The following is a 27,249-nucleotide window of genomic DNA, read 5'->3' as shown; positions in this document are numbered from 1 at the left end:
AAACAGAACTGTGCTAAACAGATTTACATGGGTTGACTAGTTAATATAAAATTATTTGAAATAATATAAATCCTTTTTTTTTAATCCAGTAGCCTCCACTTCTGAGACCATCAATCCACTCATCTTATCACGTGGCTCATTGTGCATGACACCGCAGAGACTCCGCATGTGGAGGCTCATGCTGCTCTCCACGATCCATGCACAACTTACCACGCGCCCCATTGAGAGCTAGAACCACTAATCGCGACCACGGGGAGGTTACCCCATTTGACTCTACCCTCCCTAAAAACTGGGCCAAATTGGTTTCTTAGGAGACGTAGCTGAAGTCACTCAGCACACCCTGGATTCGAACTCATGACTCCAGGGGTGGTAGTCAGTGTCAATACTCGCTGAGCTACACGGGCCCCATTTTTCTGACTTCTGTATATGTTTCGCTTTAAGCAATGTATCAAAGCCTTTGTAAATATTCAATATAAATGTGATTGTGCTTGTATATATACAGTTGAAGTCAGAAGTTTACATACACTTAGGTTGAAGTCATTAAAACTCATTTTTTAACCACTCCACAAATTTAATATGAGCAAACTATAGTTTTGGCAAGTCGTTTAGGACACCTACTTTGTGCATGACACGAGTAATTTTTCCAACAATTGATTATAGACAGATTGTTTCACTTTTAATTGACTATATCACAATTCCAGTGAGTCAGAAGTTTACATTCACCAAGCTAACTGTGCCTTTAAGCAGCTTGGAAAATTCCAGAAAATTATATCAAGCCTTCAGACAATTAGCAAATTAGCTTCTGATTGGAGGTGTACTGAATTGGAGGTGTACCTGTAGATGTATTTTAGGGCCTACCTTCAAACACAGTGCCACTTTGCTTGACATCATGGGAAAATCAAAAGAAATCAGCCAAGACCTCAGAAAAAAAAATTGGGGACCTCCACAAAGGAGCAATTGCCAAATGCCTGAAGGTACCACGTTCATCTGTACAAACAATAGTACTTAAGTATAAACACCATGGGACCATCATACCACTCAGGAAGGAGACGCATTCGGTCTCCTAGAGATGAATGTAGTTTGGTGCGAAAAGTGCAAATCAATCCCAGAACAACAGCAAAGGATGTATCCACAGTAAAACAAGTCCAATATCGACATAACCTGAAAGGCTGCTACACAAGGAAGAAGCCACTGCTCCAAAACACCATAAAAAGCCAGACTACAGTTTGCAAGTGCACATGGGGACAAAGATCTTACTTTTTGGAGAAATGTCCTCTGGTCTAATGAAACAAAAATGTAACTGTTTGGCCATAATGACCAATATTATGTTTGGAGGAAAAAGGGTGAGGCTTGCAAGCCGAAGAACACTATCCCAACCATGAAGTATGGGGGTGGCAGCATCATGTTGTGTTGGTGCTTTGCTGCAGGAGGGACTGGTGCACTTCACAACATAGATGGCATCATGAGGAAGGAAAATTATGCAGATACACTGAAGCAACATCTCAAGACAACAGCCAGGAAGTTATAGATCGGTCACAAATAGGTCTTCCAAATGGACAATGACCCCAGGCATACCTCCAAAGTTGTGGCAAAATGGCTAAAGGACATCAAAGTCAAGGTATTGGAGTGGCCATCACAAAGCCCTGACCTCAATCTGATAGAAAACTTGTGGGCAGAACTGAAAAAGAGTGTGAGAGCAAGGAGGCCAAAAAAACCTGACTCAATTACACCAGTTCTGTCTGGAGGAATGGGACAAAATTCGAGCAACTTATTGTGAGAAGCTTGTGGAAGGCTACCCAGAACGTTTGACACAAGATAAACAATTTTAAGGCAATGTTACCAAATACTAACAAAGTGTATGTAAACTTCTGACCCACTGGGAATGTGATGAAAGAAATAAAACCTAAAATAAATCATGCTCTCTACTATTATTCTGACATTTCACATTCTTAAAATAAAGTAGTGATCCTAACTGACCTAAGACAGGGAATGTTTTCTATGATTAAATGTCAGGAATTGTGGAAAAACTTTGAATTGAGTTTAAATGTATTTGGCAAAAGTATAAATATACAGTACATACACTTTTGCTAAATACATTTAAACTCAATTCAAAGTTTTTCACAATTCCTGACATCAGACTGCTCATAAACTTTTGAACGGTAGTGTATAGATAGATAGATAGATAGATAGATAGATGAAAAATAAATAAATAAATGTGAACGAAAAACATTGCAAGAAAACGTGGCAGTCTGTGTAGCATGTAAAACACAAAAATATTTGCTGATTCACGTGCAACTCTTTTATATATATAAATATTATGTGTATTAGAAATTTAAGAATCAGATATGCCCCTATGACCAAAACGTCTTTCGCCTTCGTGGATAAAATAGGCAAGAATTCAATTGTTTACAATACGATAACGTCAGTATAATGCACTTGATGGAAGAGAAAGGTAACGCCTATATGTTCTCAACACCTCTCAGGTGAGCTATACTCCTACAGTCTATGTGATTGGAGAAGGCGCTCATTCCTTCGCTCGGACTGGCTGAGGATGCTGTCATTCATGTCCTACGTGTCCACAATGTGATACTTTACAACAGGTAAGGCTACCTGAGTGACACAGGGAGGGTTTTGGATACACCGTGCCTCTGGATGTACCTGCAAGGACGTTTACAATAATCCCGTATATGTGTATTCGTAATTAGAAATAAGATTTTGATATAATATTTGTTCTTTTCGTATAAAAATGGCAAGCATAGGACTGGCCGTTGGCGCGCCGAATACAGAAGAAAGGGCGGTTTTCACGCAGCTGAAACCTGTGCGGATGTCTGGCGCAGATGGGCCGGAGGACTCTTCAGTGTTTGAGGACGTCAAACCCGCAGTGAGTCTCGCAACAAACCCGGTTGAAATGGCGCAGGTATGAAAGGCGCCCTGTGGTTTTCGCCTTTATTATGACTGAGAAGCAAAGATTTTTATAAGTGAACGTTCAAAATATCGTTTAGAACATATGTATTTTGATAGAAAGCATAAGTAAGTGAATATAATATTTGTGGCTTCCTTTATTGCAAGTATCAGGTTAGTTAGGTCTGGATTAATGAAAATGAAATATTTTTGATCAAATATTGAAGACATCTCTTTAAGGCCGTATAGGCTACGGCACATACATGAACTGTGTTCTCGTTTTAGTGTGCGCGTAACATCTTCGCACGAGGGCAAGTTTTCTATTTGTATTGTCACATAAATGTCTTTGAATGTCTTGTTTCACAGACTGGACGATTTGTGTAAAAATCATGAGAAGTTATATTAATATATAATAAATCATTATTATTATTATAATTTTTTATTTAATTATATATTTGTATTATTTATATATGTAAAATTATATAATTATAATTAATTATAAATAATAATTAATAATAAAACATTACTGCCTCATTTTTTCAGATGTTATATCAATGTGGTATTTCATACTAGTAATAAACTAATTTAACATAAGAAAAATGCATTTTCTTTTTTAACTTTTAATATGAGGTTTTAATATTAAGCTTAAACATTGAGTTTTTACAATAAAAAATTGACATCAAAATGTTCTCAACTAAACTAGTTAGTGTATACTTTGCAGAGACTATACATTTCAGATCATTTTAATCCACTGTACAAGGACAATTTGACCTGTTGGAAAAGACCTAAGTTTAGGCCCTATATATATTGGAGTGAAATGGAGAGCAAAATATTGCCTTCTCGTTTTGTTGCAAGACTGACTAAATGGCCAACAACTTCAATGCAAAGCTTAAAGTTATCGTATTAGTGAAAAATCCAGTAAACTAATTATTCCCACAGAGAAATTCATATGCCACAGATTATGTATGTCAGTGACGGCACATTTTTTGTTTTTAAGGATCAAATCCATATTATTTGATCAAATGAAAATGTACTTGTCCGAATGGCAAATCGAACATGCTCTTTTGGAATTTACGGGATTTCAACTTGGACTCCAACCAGCACCACTTGTTTATGACTGGTTGAGCCAATGACTGATGACCTCGTTGCACTTCTTCAAAGGTTCATATGGCCGCGGGGAGCATGCAGGTTGTAGGCTACCCTGAAGGGAACTGTCTAGGCCTTCACATGGCTTTTATTACCTTATTGACACCTGTATGTGGTCTGTGATGAGAAGCATATGGCTAACCTCATGTGCTTTAGGGAATTCATTGTCCCATCACACATACTTGCTATTAAAGGAGTCATAATCCTCTCTAAATTAGGTGAAAATGAAGACAAACATCTGTTTAAAAGAATCTTAAATTAATTTCATTTAAAGTAATCAGCAAACCAACAACGTCCTGACTTTAAGATCATTTTTAATGATTGATAAATATATGATTGATTTGTTACATCTAATCAAAAGATAACAAAGTCTCTATCTGTATCTGAGTCATCAGTTCTTGTGGTGCCATGCATCTTTCTTGCAGTAATTTAGTTCAATTTTCTGTCTGGTGTCCTCAGTGGCACTCAGCATTTTACACAAATCCATGTGGTCAGGTCCTTTGCCTTGATGAGCATCAAAGATGGTTCCTTCTCTAGTCACTGTCCTGAAAAGCCAAAACAAGTGTTATCTATTTCCCCCAAAGCCATAAAACATAATTTTAGTCTCAAAGGTTTTGTTTTCTCTCGCTGCTGCCCTCTGATGATTTGTGGTATTATGGCTCCAGTAAACAGACAAGAAGCCTATCAGTCTCGTTTTATGGGGATCTGTGGACAAATCTCCATCTTTTTGCATTCCTTTTGGCCATAAAGGAAAATTATTTGAGGAGCAAGACCTTTTGTGTTGTAATTAGGAAGGAGGTCTTTGGACTAATTGGCTAATTGCACTCTGAAATGGGCTACGAAAAATAACTACGGGAAAACAGGAGCAAAACGAATTTCTTTGTAAACTTTTATAAATCCATTCTAATGTAAATTGTCCTATTGAATTGAATGGGTCAATTTACTTAAGAATAGTTTTACGTACAATTACACAAATTTTTGTAGTTGCTCATGTTTCAAATAGGGCCCATTGTAAAATTTGCAAAGCTTCCGGGCTTTACGTGCTCTAACAAATAATGAAACTGTGTTTTATGTCACTGAAAAAAATGCTAGCATTCTTAAAGAGAGAGTGGAATAATTTGGGAGCAAAATGCTCCAAAGTGAGCCGTATTATCAGTAAACGTTTAAAGAAACTACTAAGCAACACGGAAACTCCATCTTATTTATGTCAAAGATTATTTTTATGCCTGTCTCCCTGTCGTTCTTGGCCCCTGAGATACATAACTGAGCAGTTGTAAATGTTCTCCAATCATTAACTCACATTTCTTGGGCCAGGGTTCAGCTGCAGTCTTCGTTCGCCTCACACAAAGACGCAGTGAACAGAACCTCTCTGGCACGGTGCTTAGAGGAGGACTGGGTCTCCAAGGCCAATGAAGGGTACGACCAAGGACACTCTACTCTCTGCCAGTACCACCACAACACAAGGCCCATTTGTGCCCAGAACTAAGAGTAGGGGCACTACGCTTGCCAGGTCGAGAGTGTAAATCAATAGCTGTTTTCCACTAATAACCTGGTTTTAACTTTCCAAAGCTGGCCTGATTGGGACGAAGGTGGTATTGTAGACAATAAAGGGATAGTTCATCCCAAAAATGAACATTTTGTCATCATTTACTCACCGTTATGTTGTTCAAAACTTGAATGACTTTCTTCCCTAGAACACAAAAAGGAGGTGTTAGGCAGAATGTTAGCCTCAGTCACCATTTGCTTTCATTGCATCTTTTTTTTTTTTCCACACAATGAAAGTAAATGGTGATTGAGTGTTCTGCCTAACGTTTACTTAGGTGTTCACACTGGTGCTTGTGAACTAAAAAATTCATAAGAATTTCACAAATTACAATTTATTAGCACATAGAAGAATATGGTTAAGATTTTTTTTATACTATTGATTACTACAGTCTTTTTATTATTTACTATTACAGTTTACTACTACTACTAGTACTATGATTTTAATAAAACATTTACTGTACAGTTTTAATGAAATATTTGAATTTCCTTGACTGAGCATTTGCCTCCACCACCACAGAATATGTATTTCCTTATTTCAAGCTATTATAAAAAAAAAAAACTATGCTACTTAGATTTTTTCAGATTAACAATTTGTATTGATTCTCATCAATGAACACAGAAAAACAAAACATATATACACAGAATTACTCTTATACTACGATACTTTTTTATTTACATAATATTGCAATGGTTTAAGAATGGACCTCTTAAAAACCCATATCCATCGACCACTTCTCTGAATAGCTTCGTAGAGGAACGTGTTTCTCTGAATCACAGAAACATGCTGAATTCAGTGTTTCTAATTCTAAAACACCACTGTTTAATCTCATCCTCTGGAAATCAAGCAACTAGACACTCACAGAGGGCAAACATAATAATATTTCGCATTTTATTGATCACATCAGTTTCTGCTGCTCTCTTTATTCTGCAACGGCTGTGAATGTACGACTCTGGAGCCATAGAGGGAACATTACTGCGACCCTGACACTGAATCCACGGCAACCCACTAAAAATTGAGCATATGAGATTTGGCAATATCAAAGCAGACATAAGACACATTGTACATGTTCTTTCTTGCAACGCTCCTTGAAGGCAGAAAGGATACTTTTCACACGTGTGTGAAGGGGTTAAAAATTGTTGTTTTATATTATAATTTTATGCAAATAGTTTCTAATAAATGCCTCATCTAGCGCAATATGAACTGCTGCGGTGTCAGTATTAGGGCTAAAATGAATAGTCGACGTTATCAACAACGTCAACAATAAAAAATGTCTACAAATATTTTCATTGTCGAATAGTCGTTTGAATGAGATCATATGAAACTAATTATGATGCGTGAGAGCTGCACTGCAGTTCGAGCCTGACTGAGGAGAGGAAGAAAACAGCTCACAGTCCAGATGCACTCGAAACTTTCCAAACAGCTTCAGGTGATGTAGATCGCAAAGTATGAGGGAATAATACAAAATAAGTAAATACAAAAGCACTCTCGTTGTGGAATAAGTGGAGCTGGAGCTGCCGTTCCGCTGAAGCAAAACTTGGGTGTTGAGTATCTTTAAAGGAAACACCCCGGCGTTACATCTTTAATGCAGTTATATTTAATGCGTTATAGCTTTATTAAAGTTCAAATAATTAGGAAGAAGGCCATGTAAATAACTACAAACTCCGAAACTGGCATTTGTCTGTGTGGTCAGCGCCTCTTCTATGAGTTGCATGAATGTCCCAATCTAAGGGGGTGATATTGAAACTGCACCTGGCTGATGCGGGGACGCTCATCCCTTGAGCGCGCACGCTTAATGCAGCTAGATTATAACATGATGGCTCGTGACTTATTGAATCATAATATATGTGTCACTGTGCATTTCTTATCGTGAAGAAAACTGGCAATACGCAGCTTTATTAATAAGAGAGAGTTTGTTTTTTGTGCGTTAAAGATGGATTGAAGTGAACAGAACGGTGAGAGAGGGTAGTCTTTGCCCCATTATACACTGCAACAAAATACATTTTTGATTTGTTTTTCAAAAATAATATATCTAAAACTCATTTAAAACAACATACATTTACTTTAGCAGCTATACTGCAGAATCAACATTTTTTATCTGAGAATGTTGAATATAATATTAAAAATATAAATATTTTAAAATATCTAAAAATTCTTTAAAAAAGATGCATTCACCTGAGAAGCAGCATATAAGATATTTAGACTTGCTTTTAGAGAATAGAACTTGAATAAGGATATTTTGTCTTTACTGCACTTGCAGAAGTATAACAAAGTGAAAAAATACACTTATATACAAAATACACTAATATTTGTCTCTTAAAGCAAGTCTAAATATCTTATATGTTATTTCTCAAGTAAATGTATCTTGCTTTACAAGACAAAAACGTTTGATAATAAGATTTTTTGCAGTGAATTTTTTACTGAATTAAACTTAATAAAAAGTTTTTTTTTTTTTTTTCCTTTAATTCAGTGAATGTCATTTAGAGGTATTTTTAAAAGGTGGTCTTGTCCCCTGTATTGTTAGCAAGCACGTTTAATACAACCCTTTAAGTCAGGGCACAACCTGAATAGTCGGTTAAGAGATAATGATTAATCGTATCAATAATCGCAGAATAGTCTAATAATCGTTCTAATAATCGTTAGTCGATTATCAAAATAATCGTTAGTTGCAGCCCTAGTCAGCATTGATTGTATTCCCTTTGAGAGTACATGAACTCACATGTTAGGGTATGAGTTACCTGAAAGGATAAAGACATTTGGAGTGTGTACATGAAACCACATCAGTGGGTTGCTAAGGAAATGCATTTCGACAATGCACACCTAATTGTTAACATAGCTGGCACTTTAGACAGCTGGACTTGGCAATGCTGTTAAAAAATTTATTCTCGAATATAATGACTGCAAATGTTACAATCATTACAGACTCTTTTCACTTCAAGCCTTACCTCCATTTTGTCCAAGAATTTGCTATTTTGATTGTTCAGGTTTTTGCATGTACTAACCATTTCATCATCAAACATTTGACCTGCCAACTGACTAGTTTGGTAAATCTAGCTCTTTATTTTTACAAAAATGCCCTCATTTATCATCTCTAGTGTTTACGGCACCGTTGCACCTGAAAGGCTTTCCAGGTTGCACTCTTTTTTTGCATTCTATTTTTGTACATTGTTTGTGCTCATATCTCCTCTTGCTATCGCATGTCACTGTTTTTGTTTTGCTTTGTGTTTCAGGCCCTCATGGCCTCCACACCTATGAGGTGTCTATTTACCCTGTGCTGCAGTGGAGCACTGTGCAGAGGTGTTCTGTAGAGCTTGGCTTTGTGTGAACTAGGCTTTAATAGTGCACACTGCTTGTATCAGGCACTACAATTACAAATCAACTCTAAAAAGTACACTCTAAAAGACAATAAAGTAGTATATTCATGCCAGTCTCCCAAATCTTCTCTCTCAGTGTGTAAAGGGTAAAATGGCAGAGCAGACATCTCCGTGTGACACCAACTATTACAATTACAAGGGGTGGAAAATGGCAGGAATCTGGCAGAACAACATTATATCGATATCTATATTGTAGTATAATAATATTGCAATGCATTATGTTTAGTGTGTTGTGATTAAAAACTGATATATTGCAGTCTTTCACTCACTTCTTTCACATGCATCTTTATTGGACTTTGGTGCTTTGTGCAAAAATGCTGAAATTCCTGCTTTACTTCATCGTAGAGCCATAAAAGTAGAGTAGAGCAAAGACGCATCAAAAAATTATGTCAGGGAAGAGTGTTCCTTGGTTCCAGTGTATCATTACATGAAAATCTTACAGTCCAATTGTACAGAGCATCTATACAGACATCCTTATAATTGAAAAAAGTTATAAACTTCTTAACTAGATCTAAGTTTGAATTTTGGTCGAATAGAAATAATTGACTGTTTGTTGGCAAAATGCTGCACGTTTCATCTTCTCACACACTTGCTCTGAGTGGTCCCCATTTTCTTTTTCTCCCGAAAATCTGAGAACATCAATACAGTATTTTGGGGTAATATTGAGATACTCTGAAAAAAATAAAAGTTTCCTCCACCAATTACAAAGACATGCACAAAGCCTAACTAAGTGGCATGACCTTAAACCAATAATGAGTTAAAGCCATTTGATGTAGTTCATTCAGGGGGAATTCACTAAAGGCTGGTCAAAGAGCATTGTTGATTGGTTAAAACTAATTTTGGGTGTGGTTTCGACGTGATGATTTTTATTTACAGCTGTGCGTGCCAGCTGAGGAGTTGTTACCTAGGTTAGTGTAGTTAAAATTGATAACAGACTGATGTGTAGTCTGGCAGAGAGTTGACAGCCTTCCTTAACGTCACCCTCAACAAACTAATTTTAAAAAGAAGCTGCACAGAGTATAAACACCGGCTTCATTAGCCTAGGGTGCTTTAGTTCATCCAGGAAAAAAAAGTTTGGCTTCTTACATAGTATAAATCAGGTTTAAGAATGAACTGCACCCGGTAAGAGTGCCATTTATTTGCATGTGCCGTCTGCACAGGTTTAGCACCTAATACATTAAGGGACTTATGCAGATCAGGCAACGTATTAAACACATCCACAAAATCTGTTCTGAACACAATTTGCACAGAGCAGTTCAAACTTGCGGGTTGGTTCTAAGCGCTATAAAGCGGAGAATGCAGCAGGTCACCATTATCATGGCTCACTCTGCCAGGACTGTAGAGCATCACCCCACTACTGTGATAAAGACATCTGAATCATCTCTTTAACATGCCTAAAGTGCGCTTGACTTCAACACACATCTGAACATATGCCAGGTTATAATGCTCTTCTCTATCATTAGAACATTATTTGATTACTTAATGCTGCCACAATCAATTAAAAAATGTTCACAGACACCTCTTTTTAATAAAACTGCAGTTTACCGCTACTTTTATTGGGCGGTAATAGCCTATTTGTTTTTTTGTGCTGGGCAAATAGCACAGAGTTTTGTGAAAGAAGCTAAATCTATAATGTGCATAATTTACACTCACTGAGCACTTTATTAGGAACACTACGGTCCTAATAAATTGCCTGACGTGGTCTTCTGCTGTTGTAGCCCATCTGCCTCAAGATTTGACATGTTGTGCATTCTGAGATGCTATTCTGCTCATTACAGTTGTACAGAGTGGTTATCTAAGTAACCATAGCCTTTCTGTCAGCTCGAACCAGTCTGGCCATTCTCCGTTGACCTCTCTCATCAACAAGGCATTTCTGTCCTCAGAACTGCCACTCACTTGATGTTTTTTGTTTTTGGCACCATTCTGAGTAAACTCTAGAGACTGTTGTGTGTGAAAATCCCAAGAGATCAGCAGTTACAGAAATACTCAAACCAGCCCGTCTGGCACATGATTGGCTGATTAGATAATCACATGAATAAGTAGGTGCACAGGTCTTCCTAATAAAATGCTCAGTGAGTGTACATAGAAAGGAGGTATGTTTGCACAGAAGAAGAAGAAGCCTTTATTCTGTCACACATTATAATTCTTTTTTTCACATATCCCAGCTAAGCTGGGGTCAGAGAGCAGTGTCAGCCATGATACGGCACCCCTGGAGCAGATAGGGTCAAGGGCCCAACAGTGGCATCTTGGTGGTGCTGAGGCTTGAACCCCCAATCTTCTGGTCAGTAACCCAGAGCCTTAACCGCTGAGCCACCACAGAAATGAATGACAGTGACTTAATTTAAATACTCAAGACATAGCACTATTTCAGCACTGCTTCAACTAGATTATGGGTGGCTAGTGAATAAGATGCAAATTGTTGTACAGAAATGCCACACGCAAAAGTGGCGCAAATGTTTGATGAAATCTCCCCTCAGAGCTTTGAAGTAAGAGGAGTTCCAGACAACTCAACCTCATCTTCTGTTTGTTTCAGACACTGATGGAAATGGATAAATATTTACCCCAAAGTGGCCCACTGCTATCCCCAAACATGACCGATAAGAAGTATCGTCGGGAAAGTGCCTCAGTGGTGGATGAATATTTTGCAGATGAGAAACCTGCCCCTTATAGTCTCAACATCAATGTTATCCTGCCTAATACCACACACCTTCGCACAGGCCTTTACCGCCCAAACAAACCTCCAGTGCATCAGATCAAAACCGAGCCAGGGGTGGATGAACCCTGTGGAATTCAGGCGCTCCCCGAATTTACCTCAGTCTTCAGCGTACCCCAGACAGTCAACAGCCTTTTCATCAAACCTGACATGACTGTCACAGACGAGCTCCACATTGGCCCCCAGCAGCCAACAGTCTATCAGATGCCTGTCAGTAGTAGCGACCTAACCACAATGACCTTCTCCCAGAGTCAGGCTATAAATGGAGTTGGTGCCTCGGGCAGGACGATGCTCAACCTGAACACTGTAGCTTTGACAACGCATTCTGGAGAGTTTGTCATGCCTGAAACTTTCTACACTTCTCCCCAGCCCCATAGTTTGCCTCCATCACCCCCCAACTCCCAGCCCGGCAGTCCTGAGAACCAGGCAGAGCTTATTACCACTGTTCCTCCTCCCCCGCTGTACCAGTCTAGAATTGGAATGAAGGTTGGACAGATGACCTCTCACTCCATGCTAATGGCCCATGGTCAGGGCATACTCACAGGGCCCAGATACAACCGACGGAACAACCCCGAGCTGGAGAAGAGACGGATCCATCACTGTGACTTCCCAGGTTAGTGTGCCATTCATGTAAAATGGGGTTACTCATTCCTGGTCCAGCAGAGTTTGATTCCAACTCTAATTAGACACACCTGAATCAACTAATCAGCCAGGTGTGTTCGAACAGGGTTGGAACTAATCTTTGCAGCAATGTGGCTTTCCACAATTAGGTATAAGTAACCTTGATGCAGATCAGTGTTTCTCTATCCTGGTCCGGGAGGACCACAGCATGGCACATTTTAGTGTCCCTTATCTGGCACACCCATTTCAGGTCTTAGAGTCTTTACTAATGAGATATAAACAGTAGATTCAGGTGTGAAAGATGGAGGAAACATCCAACAAAAGCAGTGCTGGGGTCGACTACAGGGCCAGAATTGAGAAACACAGTAGTAGATAATTGTGGATTATATTTTCAAAGTTTGCAGATATTTTCAGTGATGTTTTTGAGCAATTATCTGGCAACATTTTTCTCTGTTCCAGGATGCACCAAAGTTTACACAAAGAGCTCTCACTTGAAAGCACACCAAAGGACTCATACAGGTAAGAAACTGAAGTCACACTTGAAGGTAGAAGTAGTTTTAACTGCTAAACCAGATGCAATGTACCATCAACATAAAGGTTACAAATCCAGCAATAGCTTGAACCAAGATGACGACCTAGGGACAAGAGAGATGTAGGAAGACAGAGAACAGGGCGGAGGGAGAGATTAATTGACTTTCTTTTCATGCTTTTATACACAATGTGTCTGCATGCCTGTACAAGCCCTGCATGCTTTCCCGAGGGGTATATCGGCAAGTGGTGGAGAAAAACCTGTTCCTCCTGCTTTTTCTGTCTGTGCTCAAGGGGGGGAAGAGTATACCACCAGGAGAAAAGACCTCGGCAGTTTCATTATGTTCAGCTCGGCGTAAGATTAAACCCATTGCAATCCCACCACACTTTAGAGCTAAAAATTGAAATCTTCCCTCCCAACACTCTAGCAGGCCATAATTTATTTCACATGATGTTAAGCTAATAAACACATCTTTTCCGCCCATTTACCTCTTCCTTTCTCCTTTTATTTCCATTTCGGGTGGTCACAGAGAGCGCAGAGGGATTTCCTTTAGCCTAAGGTATTATTATTTTTGTACTCTCACTCAATGGTGCCTTAGAGGTATTTCGTAACTCTCTTTAAACACATATGAAAGGAATGTTTCCATATGGTACATTGGGAAATCGAGCATACGTTGCAGCAGTACATTATTAGCATTGATGAAACTATGTTTGAGTCATGCATACATCCTACAAACTCACTTGCCTTTTGACCCCTCTGTCCATCAGCATACTATGTTTATATTGACTCAGGTCAGGTAGTCATTCCGCAGGTGGACATGGCTCTGAGCACTTTTTCAAAAGATATTGGGGGTTGGGAATGAGCCAACCACACTGAAAGCTGTCAAACAACAGTTTAAGAAGTCTAGAATATCCTGCGCTGACATTAGATGATCGGTAGAACAGGTTGATAACACATGTAATAACTATAAGCCTGCAAAACTAGTTAGCTTTGTAATCTAATGAAAAATTCCAATCAAAAGTGATCATCTCTATGCCCTACTCACTCCAAAGGACAAAACTCTAGACGTGGGCACCTTGAAGGGAGCATGGCGTTACTGTATGAATGTACCCTTCTCTAACAGTCTTATAGAAGGGCCCTTCATGAAAATATTAATAATAATAATTTTCTAACCTTCATTTTGAATGACCCTTTGAGTTGCATCCCCTTCCCACAGTGCCCTTCAAGTAGTAATCTAAACAGTTAGCAACGTTTATGTGGTTATGTTTGTGTTCTAAAAGTTTGGTGGAGCATATCTAAAGATGATTCTTAGGATTGTTTCAGAAAATACTGTATTCCAAAGGTACAGCCTCGCCTTGTATTAAAAAACTTCAAAGTTAGCTGATAAAACTTTACAATATGATTTCTGTACTTTAATATAAGTTAAAGCTGAATTGTGTAACTTTTTATATGTTAAAATACTTCCTCCTATCACAGCTTAATATGCAGCCAACTATAAGTAAGCCATTAGTAGGTTCATTTCTCCAACTGTAAACACTCTCTGTGGTACTATAAAAATACGTAGTGATTATTTGCACCCAGATAACCATGGTTATCATAAGTTAGGTTTAGGGGTTTCTGTGGGACTCCAAATACAATATACACACACACACATACAAACACAATGAACATTCTGCAGTGATTGCTCTATACTGTATGTTAGTTTTTAAATTTGGGTACAAATAGCATCTTCCATTAAAATTTGGGATGTGCACAGTTTGTAATATTTGGTTATTTATTGGGATTTGGGATTAAAGAATGGATATTGCAATGGATATGCATCCAACACTACTCAAAATAGCAGGGAATAAAGTCCAGAGTGAATTATGAGCTTAAATAGCACAATACATAGATCTTCAAATGATCACTTATATTAAAGCAGTGTTCATTTTTTCACTTGTGTGATTATGCTAATTCCGGGCAGTGAATTTAAAAGATGTGCTTTATTATTTGATTCCATGTGAATTTACCCAATGCTTGTGTGTCTTAGTATGGGCGCGCTTTGTATTTTCCTCTCTGGGCTTCCCGTAGTTAAGACGCATCCTGCGTGTCAGCTGCGCTCATGTCAGTATTTAGTTTCAGTTTCATCAGTGATCTGTATCAAATAAATGAGGAAAACATTTCTGTCTCTCAAACAACATGCATTCGTCTCTTTCTTTGTTATTATTTACTGCGCGACGCGTGCCCAATGCAAATATTCGGTGACAGTTATGTTTCGCATTTTTTCCTATGCTGAAGTAGTGCTGTTTGGGCGGGCTAAAGTTTACATATGTGGCTTGAACAGCCAGATGCATTTAGACTTGACTAGTTTCATCCGGAATGCGTCTCAAACCACCTGCTGAAGTGGTTTGAGCGATCGGATTGCAATCCAACTCAAATGCGTTTCTGAGGGCATTTAAACCTGGTCTTTTCATGATCGGATAGCTATAGCTAAGTGGCCAAGTGTAAACAGGCCCTATGTTATTCACTTTGAGAGCGTTGTTAAAGATGAATGTTACATTGTACAGCATTAACATTACATTCCTTCAATGGCAACACAAAGTTTACTCGAAATTGCTGTCCGACAACGAAACTCAATTGCATTTCAGCCTGTACATGGAACAGCAATTTTTCGCTTGCAAAGTAAGGGGAATTAAGTATTTTCATATGTTTAAGTGTGAACGAGAAACTTTTGGAAAATGCTTGAAAATGGCAGTGTGGACGAAGAGCGTTTTGAAAAAATGAAAACGCCGTTTTCAAATATATCCAGATTAATGTGGACGTAGCCCAAAAATATTTTGTGGATATTACAGACATTGTCATTCTTGTCTGATTTACTTTGCCAATGTCTTTGTTTAATTTGGTTAATTTGCTGTGGTAGCCTGTACAGCTCTTTGAAATAATTTGGCAAAGTGATATGGAACTGTTATGCGGTTTAGACCTGGAGATACTTCATAGCTGTGCGTTTACTGAAAAATAATGCATTCATAATGCATTATGTAACGTTAACGTATAAAATATTAAATGTTGAATATATTATTTGTACAGTATATGTAGGAATTAACATTAACCAAGACTAATAAATTCTGTAAAAGTATTGTTCGTTGTCCATTTACTAATGTGAATGTATTGTACCGGCTATCTAAATGGCTTTAACCATGGTCATGATAATTTGTTTGACCAATTGTTTTTAGGGCAGTTGGTGCGTTTGTGAAAGCCCTGTATTATCTTTGTATCTGAATTTGTTGCCCACCTTCCTCAAACAGAAGCCACTGATAAAGCTCTTAAGATGGTGATTTTATGGGTATCCCTGCAGATTTGTGGTGCTTATGTGGCACTTACTGGGTGTCACCAAATGATTGTCATAAAAACTACTTAAATTAAATAAGGCTAATAATGTTTTAACACAAAAATGAATCACTATTGAACACTGCTTACACTGTTAGCAATATTCAACTTCCACATTTGTATGTTTTTATAATAGTTGTGGTGCATATGTGTGTGTGCACGCAGTAAAATGCTTTAGCGATAACAGATTAGCTGTTGCACAACTGCCAGCTAACCAAATAATATCTCTCAGTTGTTTGAGCTGGCTGGCCATCCAGAAGCTAAAGTGTTTGCTAGGGGAGCATTAGCTTGTTCAAAACCCTTAGCTGTTGGAGTCTATTGTCAACTTGTTAAGAGGACATTTGTTTGCCTCCATTTCAATTCTGGTTTCATGTATATGAATTTGGTTTAAATCAATCATTTTCAGCACTGTCCAAACAGCCTCTGAGCTCAAATTTGTCCTCTTGTCAGTTATTTCCCATATTGGAGGTCACCACCTCACTTTACACAAAAGCTAAGTATACAGTTGATAAAGATAAAGTTAGTGGACCGAACTAATATTTTAAAGCAGCAAATATTGCTGTTTGAAGTTATGTGATACTATTTCTCTTGTAGAAATCAAATGTTTATTGGCTTATAATCAGGATCCAAATTAACAGCTGTCAGGTGCCAAATAATTTATTTTCTGTAAATAAGTTACTTGCCAGTGACCGGTAAATTTAAAAAAGAACTGCAACAACACACATAGTTTAAATCGAATTGTAAGAACAATTGTTTGACCCTTACTGTGTGACGTGAGTGACAAAACCATATAGAAAAATTAAAACATCTGTAATGACTAGTGACACTTCTAACTGACAATTTACCATTTTTCTTTCACCATAAATCCATGTGCTGAATATTCCTTGCATTAAGCCACAAAAAAAAAAAAACGGAATGTGATGGGATCAAAATCTTGATGCATCTTCTACACATTTTTGTGACAAGTGCAATTTTACTGAGAAATGGAAGCTTGTAAATGATGCTGCAAATTACACAGTGACCTGCACTAATATTGTTACTAAAATGCTAGGAAACAAAAATGCTAATAACAAAATGAAATTATTCCATTGTCATTAGAACAACAATATATGGGTGTTTCTTCAACTTCGGGCCATTTCATGCTCCTGGGATTGATTTATATTTAAACTAGAGCTGTCAGAATGAATCACAATTAAGAAAAATTAACACATTAAACTTTAATTACATGTGTTAACGGATTCAGTTTTCTTAATTGTGATTAACACATTTACCTTTAATACAGCATAAACCTGCATAAACTCTGGTTTGAGGGCGGAACCTTTGTGATGTGTCCACCCGGAGTCATTACTCTGACGCACACACCACAAACACACACAGCAGTGATTCAGTATCAGTGATAAAGTGATGAAAAAGGACCTCTTAACGCTATTTGATGTAAAAACAAGCCCAAATGAGACTTGTTATAGAAAGCAAGTACTTTTCATCCTATGTAAGGCGCATTTTAATAACCACAGAATCACGTAAAGTCTTAACTATCACCAAAACGCAGAATGAGACGTTTTGTCTACAAGCGCTTTTCATGTGGAGTTCAACGCGGCACTCGACACTGGCGTTGATGCCCTGACGCGAATCGTGAATACAGCTTCATAATGTAGGAAAGCAGATAGCCACAGTCTACCAGCAGATTAATACTGTGGAGGATGAGAGTTTATGAATATTTCCCAATTACACTTTGGGAAATATTTAATGTTACTAGAATTGGTGCTATTTAGTGCATTTCTATCTTTATACTGTGGAAGGCTTTGTTTGGAAAATGTTAATGAACCATTATATTGCTACATATTGTTTTGTTTTCTTTCCTAAAATGTAAATAAATGCATTTTGAAAGGAAAAGAAGTTTATATAGTCAGATTTCAGCCATTTCAAAATCTGTGATTATTCGCAATTAACTACAAAAAAACAGTGCGATTAATCGCGATTAAAAATTGGCAGATGCTATTTGCACCCTGGTGCAAATAATGTTATATGCTGTTTACACCCTGGTGTAAATAATGGTAGATAATATTTGCACTCATATTTAAATACTAACATACAGTATGGGCATCACTGAAGTGTGTTTATTGTGTTTATTTAGAGTCCCACAGACACACCACATTAACCCTAATCCTAACCTTAAACTTACCTTAGAAAAATAACCTTATGGTTTCACCATGGTATTTTTTGAAAATTTACAGTAAACACAAAATTAACCATGGTTACTATATTACCACAATATTACTGTACTAACAACACCATGGTTAATTGTATTAAAACTATGGTTTCTGCCAGAAAACATGGTTTCTACAATATTAGTAATGCAGTGATGCAATCTACACACAAGTGATGCCGAGCCGTGGGAGCGAGTATAATTGACAGACCCTGCCTCCGGATCAAACTCTTCTCTGCACTCCCTGACATTAACCGTGACCAAATCACTGCAATGAAATCAACATTTATATTCATTTTTATCCATTATTGGTATTAAAGGAAATATTAAAAGTGGAAAAGGGAAATCGGATGAGAAAGAGTGGGACAAGAGGCAGATTCGAACCGCGGTCACAAGGACAACACTACAGATTCACAGTGTTTTTTCACCCCATGCCACTGCAGCGACATCTATTGTTTGGTTTGTTGTATATTTCTGCAGATCCACCAGACTATTGTGGTGCAAATAGCTGCACTGTGGCAGATGCTATTTACACTGGGGTGCAACAGACACTGTTAAACATTGTTATCGACTGACAACACTAATTAAAATGAACCGATTTCAACTTTGTCTTTGTTATATGAAGGTCATATTAAAACTGACTTATGACTAAAAACTTTTTACCAGGCCTTCATCATTCATTAATTTTTGGTATATTTATTAAATGCCTTTTTATATATGGTTTTTATTATTATTATTTATTATTTTATTATCTATTGTTGCATCATTTCCACCACACCAAAAATGGTTTGACCCTACTGTTTTTAAGTGTACTTGTTAACTAAGTTGACCAAAGTTTCAGTGAAAATCATGTCAAAAAAGTGAAGATCACAAATTAAATAAACTAGTGAAAGTGTGGAAAAATATTTTAACAATCCTTTCTAGAAATAAATGCTTTTTATTACAAAGTAATGCAAAATACATTCTCATGGCCTGTAAGAAATGTTCATGGCAGGCACATTATTTAAATTCACTCAACATTGGAAGGTGTGCCAAAAAGTCAATTTTGGACCTTGTCCATAATAATTCAGTATTAGGTCTCTGACAACATACATAACAAGAGACCTGAGCTAAATGCTAAATAAAGCTTCAAACAGCCAATTAGGGTGACAGTGACCTACTAACATTTGTCAGTCAAACACTCAATTGTCGTGAAATAGAATGATAAACAAAAGAAAGGCTGAGACTTTAGTCTGAAAGCATGATAGATACTATAGTTCACTTTCGTTCTTTATCTGTCTCTTTAATTTTTTCTCTCTGCCATTCACACACATATGAAAGGATTATTGCTTTAGCATAAATAATTGTTTTGGGGTGAATCCTGTAATGTTTGTGTGATCGGGGCCACTAGAGATGAATCATGCTAAACATGGCTTTTCAGTATTCTGTACTGTGGCAAACCTTACAATGTCAGATCTTATCAGTGTGTTAAGCGCCATGAAAATGACTTCTGTGTTTACACATAGGAGTTGCATTACTCTCCAGACCACAAGCACATACTCGCCTAATTCCTCTATAACTGCCATTTAAAAATGTCACGATACACACACACACACACACACACACACTGTTACATGTTCAAGCTGGACTTTGTGTGCACCTGGATTTCATGGAAGGCGAAACCTCACTACGGATTAACATAAATGGCAGTCGAAGTTTATGTGAAGTTTGCTGTGTGTGTATTGAAGGAGAACACAAAGGGATGAAATGAAATCTTCTAAATGAAACCTTTGGTCTACTATGTCTGAGTGATTAGGGGCACTTTTAAATTTAAAATTTTGAAAAGTGCCTTTTTCAAACTATGTTATTATCTTAAAATATTTATCACATGTCCTAAATTGTTGATCATGACCTTCAAGTGGATTTTGGCATAAAGAAAACTGGATACTTGCTAACACTACAGTCAATTAAATTTTAACTTTAACGTATAAATATATATTGATATTTTTTTTTATTTTTTATTGAAATTCTAAAACAATAGTTTGATAAAGACACAATAAAGTTACTTTTAGATCATTCATGATCAAATTATTTGTGCTACCCTGTCACGTCACATTTTCAGAAAAACCAAATATAAACACTTAGGAAAAAACTCTTGTTCTCTAAAATGCTTGGCATGGTGGGAATAACAGCAGTATTCAGGGACAGCAATTCTTTGTTGAAATACAGTGTAGTTACAAATTGTACACATAAATACCAAATGAATCTTGAAAATCTACACTCACTGAGCACTATATTAGAAACACTATGGTCCAAATAAAGTGCCCGACGTGGTCTTCTGTTGTTGTAGCCCATCCAACCAGTCCAATTTTCCGCTGACCTCTCTCATCAGCAAGGCATTTCCGTCCACAGAACTGCCGCTCACTGGATGTTTTTTGTTTTTCGCACCATTCTCTTTACATTCTAGAGACTGTTTTGCATGAAAATCCCAAGAGATCAGCAGTTACAGAAATACTCAAACCAGCCTGTCTGGCACCAACAATCATGCCACGGTCGAAATCACTGAGATCAAATTTTTTTCCCCATTCTAATGGTTGATGTGAACATTAACTGAAGCTCCTGACCCGTATCTGAATGATTTTATGCATTGCACTGCTGCCACACAATTGGCTGATTAGATAATCATATGAGTAAGTGTACAGGTGAACCTAATAAGCGCTCAATGAGTGTATATTTTGAGTATAATTTCTATGTAGTTTTGCAGTATAGAAACCATTTTTATTGCCTCTTAAAGCTAAATTGATATAATTTAACAAAATGTTTGTTTTTGTTTATCGTTTTTGTAGGTGAGAAGCCATACCGGTGCAGTTGGGAGGGATGCGACTGGCGTTTCGCCCGTTCCGATGAACTGACGCGGCATTACCGCAAACACACCGGTGCAAAACCCTTTAAATGCGTAGCCTGCAGTCGTTGCTTCTCTCGCTCTGACCACCTGGCACTGCACATGAAGCGCCACCAAAACTAATGGACTACGCATCCTTTCGTTTTCAAGTTTTATAATGATTTTACTCTTATGAATATTTCACAGTCATTGACAAATGCAGATCAAATTACCTATGCTCATAAAAGCGCTGCCCATTCCATACCAGCACTCAACAAATTTTGATTGTCTTGAAGAGGACTGGACATTATTAGAACATCACGGCAAAGAGCCTAAATAGGATGTATAGTACTGTATATATGTTTTGTATGCATGTATGTCTGTAGATTAATGTGAAAAATGTCTTGAATTTTATACTTGACCTCCACCTTTTCTGACTATAATTTGAAAGTACATTTTGTTCCTTTGCGACCAGAAATGTCTTCAGAATAACTTGAAATGCAATGTTTGAATGAATAATTCCAAGATAATTCATTGTTCACTTCTGGATAAAAGTAACACTGTAGTCTATAATATTTATATGGAATTCTCTCCTGCCTCCTTCCAAGGAAAATCTCAAGTTGTCTGCATTTGGGTTACGATCCAAAACTGAGCAACCCTAATGTTTGCTTTTCTCATAGTTCAGTATCCATGGAAACAGATCTTTATGGGACTGTGTAAAAAGTATCGCTCAGATCAGTTAATTGTTGACAGTTCACCTCTTTGTATGGCTGATGTGTACAATAATAAGACAAATTAGCTCACAATTGCATATGGACATCAAATGTTTCAACAAATGAACCCATGCTTTATTTTGAGTATGTGTGCCAATATTTGATATGTGTTTCACATGTAGTTATTTGCAAGTGGATTTTTCATGAAAAATTACAGAATATGCAGAATATTTTCATGTCAAACTTCATGTAGATACCCTTCAAAACATGAAAGAAGTCCATTAAAGAATGGACCCTGTTTCAACAATCACTTTACAAGGTCACAAGAAAGTGTAGAAGACCTCTTTATCCCTCACGTTCCTCAAGAACAAATATATTCTGTCACATAGTCACATTTTATACAGTGGCCTTTTTAATGCCGTTTGTAACCCATGTTGTGCGGTGTGAGCGACCACAGTTTGTAAAAGTTCTGAAGTTCCCATCTGTTTGTGTCCTTTACTTATGAAGGGAACTCTGTTGGATCAAAAGATTCTGTATATACTGTAGTTAAAGTAAAACTACGTGTAAATACTTTTTTTTTCTCTCTCTTTGAAGCTGATTTTGTGGGATTTTATTAAGCTTGTCTTGAATGTGGGTGCATTATGTTTGTAGACCGTACATACTTGGAAAAAGTCATTATCAGGTTAACGTTTTGTATTTTCTTTCCTGAGTACACAGAATTTTGAAAATAAAACGAGTAATCACATTTTGTCCTAGATTCTTTAATAATTATGTTGTCATGTGTATTTGCTAACCACATATATTGCATTTTGTAAGGTCTTGAAAGTATCAAGTATCTCAGTGACGTGTCCTCGGGGGAATGTAATTTGAACTTACCTTGATTAATACGTATGTGATAGTGACAGATATTTCCGTGTAGGCCATGTTAGATTTATGAGGGACAATGTTCATTAGACCTATAACAAGAAAAAAGATGTTTGTTTACACTTCTTGATATTGTGAAACAATTCAAACTGACTGTCGGTAGTTTCTTAACAAAAAGCCTGATGGATTGCCTTTCAGTTTCAAACCACTTGAAGTTAATTATTGCTGTAACCTTGACTAGTCACAAACTCTGAGGGCATATTATGTAGAGTAAGAGAAATATTAAAACTTTTTAAATAGCTTATATGGTGAGCATTAACCCTTAAGTGCATACCTCGCATCTTTTTGACCCTGTACCTCATCCATTTTCTGGAGTTGTGCCCACACCTCTTTAGTATTCCTCAATCTCTCTCTTATAAATAGTGTAACACAAAAAAAATAAAAAAATAAAAAAATAAAAATTAATAATGAAAAATGAAATATAATTTCATTTATAATGGCGTAAGAACCAAAATTGTATAGGGTCATTAGAGACCATGGGTGTTTAATAGTTGTTGTTTGTTTTTTGCACTTCCATAAATTATATTTTTAGGATTATTTCATATCTATATAAGTTTACTATCACATGATATCTATTTCTTTGTTTATTACAGGAGAAATGAGTACTATATTCATGCAAATAAATACTATATCACATTGATTTTCTGTGCAACAATTGTAAATGATCTGTATCCCATATGCATGTATACTGTATACATATTATACATGCTATTTGTTACTCAAGGTGGTGCTGTTGTTTCATCGACTGACTTGATTTATATTTGACATTGCTATTTGATGAAGAAACAACATGGAAGTAAACTATAGCAAGTGTAACACATGAATAGTATGATATGACTGTTGTCATTTGGGTTTACTAGTGAAATTATGTAAGTTGTGCATCTATTTAGACTCAAAAAGTGCCTGACAAAATACTTACATGCATCTTATGTGTGATGTGTAGCTCAATATGTGTTTGAGAGCCAGTTGCATCTCAGGAAATTTCTGAAAGTAATGAACCCCGTTCTAGGTTTATCCAAATTCGTTTCATATTCTCTTTGATTTATGAAAAATTAAATGTCAAAATATATTTTATTATATATTTTGTAATTGTCTTGAAAATTGTTTGAAAATGTGACACTGTCTAGTAGGGATGTCCCGATACCGGTATCGGAATCAGGTCTGATACCGCGCTCATGTACTCTTAAATATGCTCCGATACCAAAAAACGATACCATCTGACGTGCAAATGTCATTACGCAAAAATTCAGCGCACAAATTAAAATCACGTTATGTCCTAGTGAGATTATTTTACTGCAAAAGCTGCAATTTAATGATAAATATATTATTTGCATGAGCGGCACACTGCAAATGTGAACACTTGTATGGAGACAGTGTGGTGCGACGCCAGCTGCACGTACATTTTGAAGCTCCACTTTGGCTCATACAGGGAAAACACCGTCATGAGCATCGAGTGCTGTGTTTGTAGCAGATGACAGTGAACTGAGCGCAAATTCACTTTGTAGCATGAGGCACTTACAGAGTACATATTTATTTATTTAAATAGCAGCCTTTTGTGGTTTAATAATCACTTCGAGTAACATGGTGACCATTTTTTTCTGGAGTGGGAAGCTGGCGTCTTATGTGAGAGCTCTGTGGTCATAACAACACAGAAACACTTCAAAATAAAAGCTCAGTTTAATAAAAATAGTATGACAGAAATGTAATATTCTTGTCAAACTACTTCTACTACTACTACTAATGATAATAATAATAATAATAAATAGTAACTGTATTATGTTTAAGCAATATGTCACATCTATGATGCTCTGTATGCAGCACTTTATTTGACAAAAATAACTTCAATGTATTTTAGATTGTACTGTGAGGTTCTGAATAAAATCACTTTATTTGATAAAAAAGAATACAATATCAACTGTTATACTTTCATTTGATTAAAGTTTTAATAAATTTTTTTAAACGCCATTTTGATCGGCAAGTACCAAAAAAAAAAAAAAAAGTATCGGCACTCCTAATCGGCCTCAAAAAAATGGTATCGGGACATCCCTAGTATTTAGGCATTTTGTGATAGATTCATGTGCCGGGTCTCTAAAGACCAAAATATCTAAAAGTGTTTGGTGAAATTCTCATGCAAGGGTTAACAATGAAGACAAAACCTATAAAATCTCTAAATTGCACTTCTCTATCAGTCGTATTAAGGTATTAACTTGATTTTGTTAAAACAGTGAATCAATTTGTAAAGAATAACCAGAAAATCACCTGCAGATTGCAAATGAAAAAAACTGGGTGGAGACCTGCTTTTAGGTGAAATGAAAACTAATAATTACACTGACAAGATAATTTACTGAATGAAATCCAGCGTACAACAAGGCATCATTACTTGAGAGGGGAACACCTTTGTTTTTACAATGGAACAGCATGTGTATTCTGTGAAGAGTAAATAAAAATGAAATGAAAATTTCCAATAAAAAATTCCTTGCTTTGTTTCCTCTCAGAATAAGATGTTCATTGAGCATTGCTGAGGCGTTAACTGAGCGTAGCGAAGCATCCAGAACCCAGTTAAAACTTGCCCCGGTTTTCTTTACCACTTGATAATAGCTTTCTTATTTCATGAAGCGACAAAACCTGATACTAATAAAAGGACAGATGTGTCACTAAGTTGTTAAATATCACAATCTTTACAGACATACCTTTACTATAGCAGTGAATGTGCATCACTCAAAACAACAAAGAAATCCCCTGTAATTGTCTGTATCTCAGGGCCAGTGTTCATTATTATCGCACCAGTTGAGAAACTGCGGTCAAGCCAACCTCCACTCAGAAAAACACGGTCAAGCTCTCACGTTGTTTTGCAGTACGCGTATATACTAGGCATCACGGTAAGAGCGTGTAAGAACTGATTTCAAAATAAAAGCGAGATTTAACATTCATTCACTCAGTCAGTCTGTCAATAATGAATTAATAAAAAATAAAAAAACATTAAAAAAAAAGAATAAATCAATAAAAATACACAAGACAATAAAACAAGATAAATAAAATTATAAAATTATAATAACTATTAAAACTGAGCATCCCAAAAAATATCAATGACAATATGGTAGTAAAATAGTAAAAAAATAAAATAAAAGTAGGTGATAAAAACAAACACATATGCATATGCATAAAGGCACATAAATATATATATATAACCATACTTCAACACAGAAGGATTTAAAGGCACAAGCTGCAATTCCAGCTGTCTGCCCTGGCCTGTTCCAGGTCCTCGGCGTCCATGTCCAGGCACTGTTCATGGAACCACCTCTCACATGTGTCACACTGGATCTATAAAATGACAAGGTGGAAATATCAGGGTACTCTCACAAATTTAGTATTTTTGAATAAATGTTGCCCACTATGTAACTAGATTACCTGTCTTCATATACATTTTAATGAATATTAAAAGTATATATCTCAGAATAAACACACCACCTTAACCTTGCCTCACGGTCAAAAAAACAAAACAATAGACCTTGCTGTGCGCCACACTGTGTTAGTTAGTCCAACACTTAAGGAGATTACCATGGCTACCCACAGCACCACCCTAAGTACAATTGAAATGGCTCCAATAATATGTAAGTATTATCAGCAACATTTGCTTAAAGTATCAAAAGTAAAAGTACTCATTAATGCACAAAAACGGTCCCTGTCTGTGTTATGTGAGGTTTTGGGATTCAAATTGCTGGTGCATTACTGCGTATGTTACATTTCATTGCCGTAGATTTTTAAGGTTGAGCTACTTTATATACTGTTGGGTAGTTTAATCTACAGCAATGCATTATATTCTATAACATCATCATATGTTTGTAGCATCGCTGTCCTGTGAGAACCACATATCTCTAAATAGTTTATTTAGCTTAAAGAGGAGAATTTCCTAAACCCTTAAAGGAACACTTAATCCTTCAGTTTCTCAGAAAACTTCAAATTCAGGATCATCACATTTGGAGATACATGGTTTTCACTGGACAGGAAGGGTATGAAAAATTTTAATCTAAAAAGTAACTAGTAACTATAGCTGTCAGACAAATGTAATGGAGTAAAAAGTACAATATTTGGCTCTGAGTAGTGGAGTAAAATAACATAAAGTTACACCAACCTGCGACAGGCACACGGGCCTTGAGGCAACATGGGCAATGACCGAGGAATTGTTATGGTTGAATGTATACACAGTTTTACTGATCAATGATACAGAAGTTGTAAATGTATTTACAAGTGTTGCATATCTCAGCTACATCAGCTAAGATATTTAAGAATAGTGTCCACCACAGATCAGAGATTTGTGTCCCCAAAACTATCTGTAATAGCAGGACATAAAGG

At 36.7% G+C, this 27,249-nt stretch overlaps 2 protein-coding genes and 1 long non-coding RNA gene across 5 annotated transcripts in view; 2 read left to right on the top strand and 1 right to left on the bottom strand.

Moving 5' to 3' along the window:
• Positions 1 to 27,249, top strand: part of LOC127429322 (protein sprouty homolog 2-like) — a 362,364-nt gene that overhangs the window by 256,499 nt on the left and 78,616 nt on the right. The window lies entirely within an intron of this gene.
• Positions 2,602 to 22,741, top strand: LOC127429315 (Krueppel-like factor 5). 3 transcript variants are annotated; one of them, XM_051678278.1, is made up of 4 exons: positions 2,602 to 2,881; positions 11,498 to 12,290; positions 12,758 to 12,817; positions 21,225 to 22,741. In XM_051678278.1, the coding sequence occupies exons 1-4, from the start codon at positions 2,747 to 2,749 to the stop codon at positions 21,401 to 21,403; spliced, it is 1,167 nt and encodes a 388-aa protein (XP_051534238.1). In that variant the 5' UTR covers positions 2,602 to 2,746; the 3' UTR covers positions 21,404 to 22,741. The 3 variants fall into 3 exon arrangements, with proteins under 3 accessions (XP_051534238.1, XP_051534237.1, XP_051534239.1); XM_051678277.1 differs by having other exon boundaries at positions 2,602 to 2,917; XM_051678279.1 differs by lacking the exon at positions 2,602 to 2,881 and adding an exon at positions 9,826 to 11,245.
• On the bottom strand, positions 4,350 to 25,723 carry LOC127429326 (uncharacterized). Its single transcript, XR_007895265.1, has 4 exons — positions 25,587 to 25,723; positions 22,849 to 22,928; positions 5,703 to 5,737; positions 4,350 to 4,592 (listed from the first exon to the last, which is right to left on the bottom strand). It is a non-coding gene; the product is annotated as an uncharacterized LOC127429326 (long non-coding RNA).

Source organism: Myxocyprinus asiaticus, chromosome 38 (genome assembly GCF_019703515.2).
Source record: "Myxocyprinus asiaticus isolate MX2 ecotype Aquarium Trade chromosome 38, UBuf_Myxa_2, whole genome shotgun sequence".
NCBI lineage: Eukaryota > Metazoa > Chordata > Actinopteri > Cypriniformes > Catostomidae > Myxocyprinus > Myxocyprinus asiaticus.
This window is presented reverse-complemented; position numbering and strand designations above follow the sequence as displayed.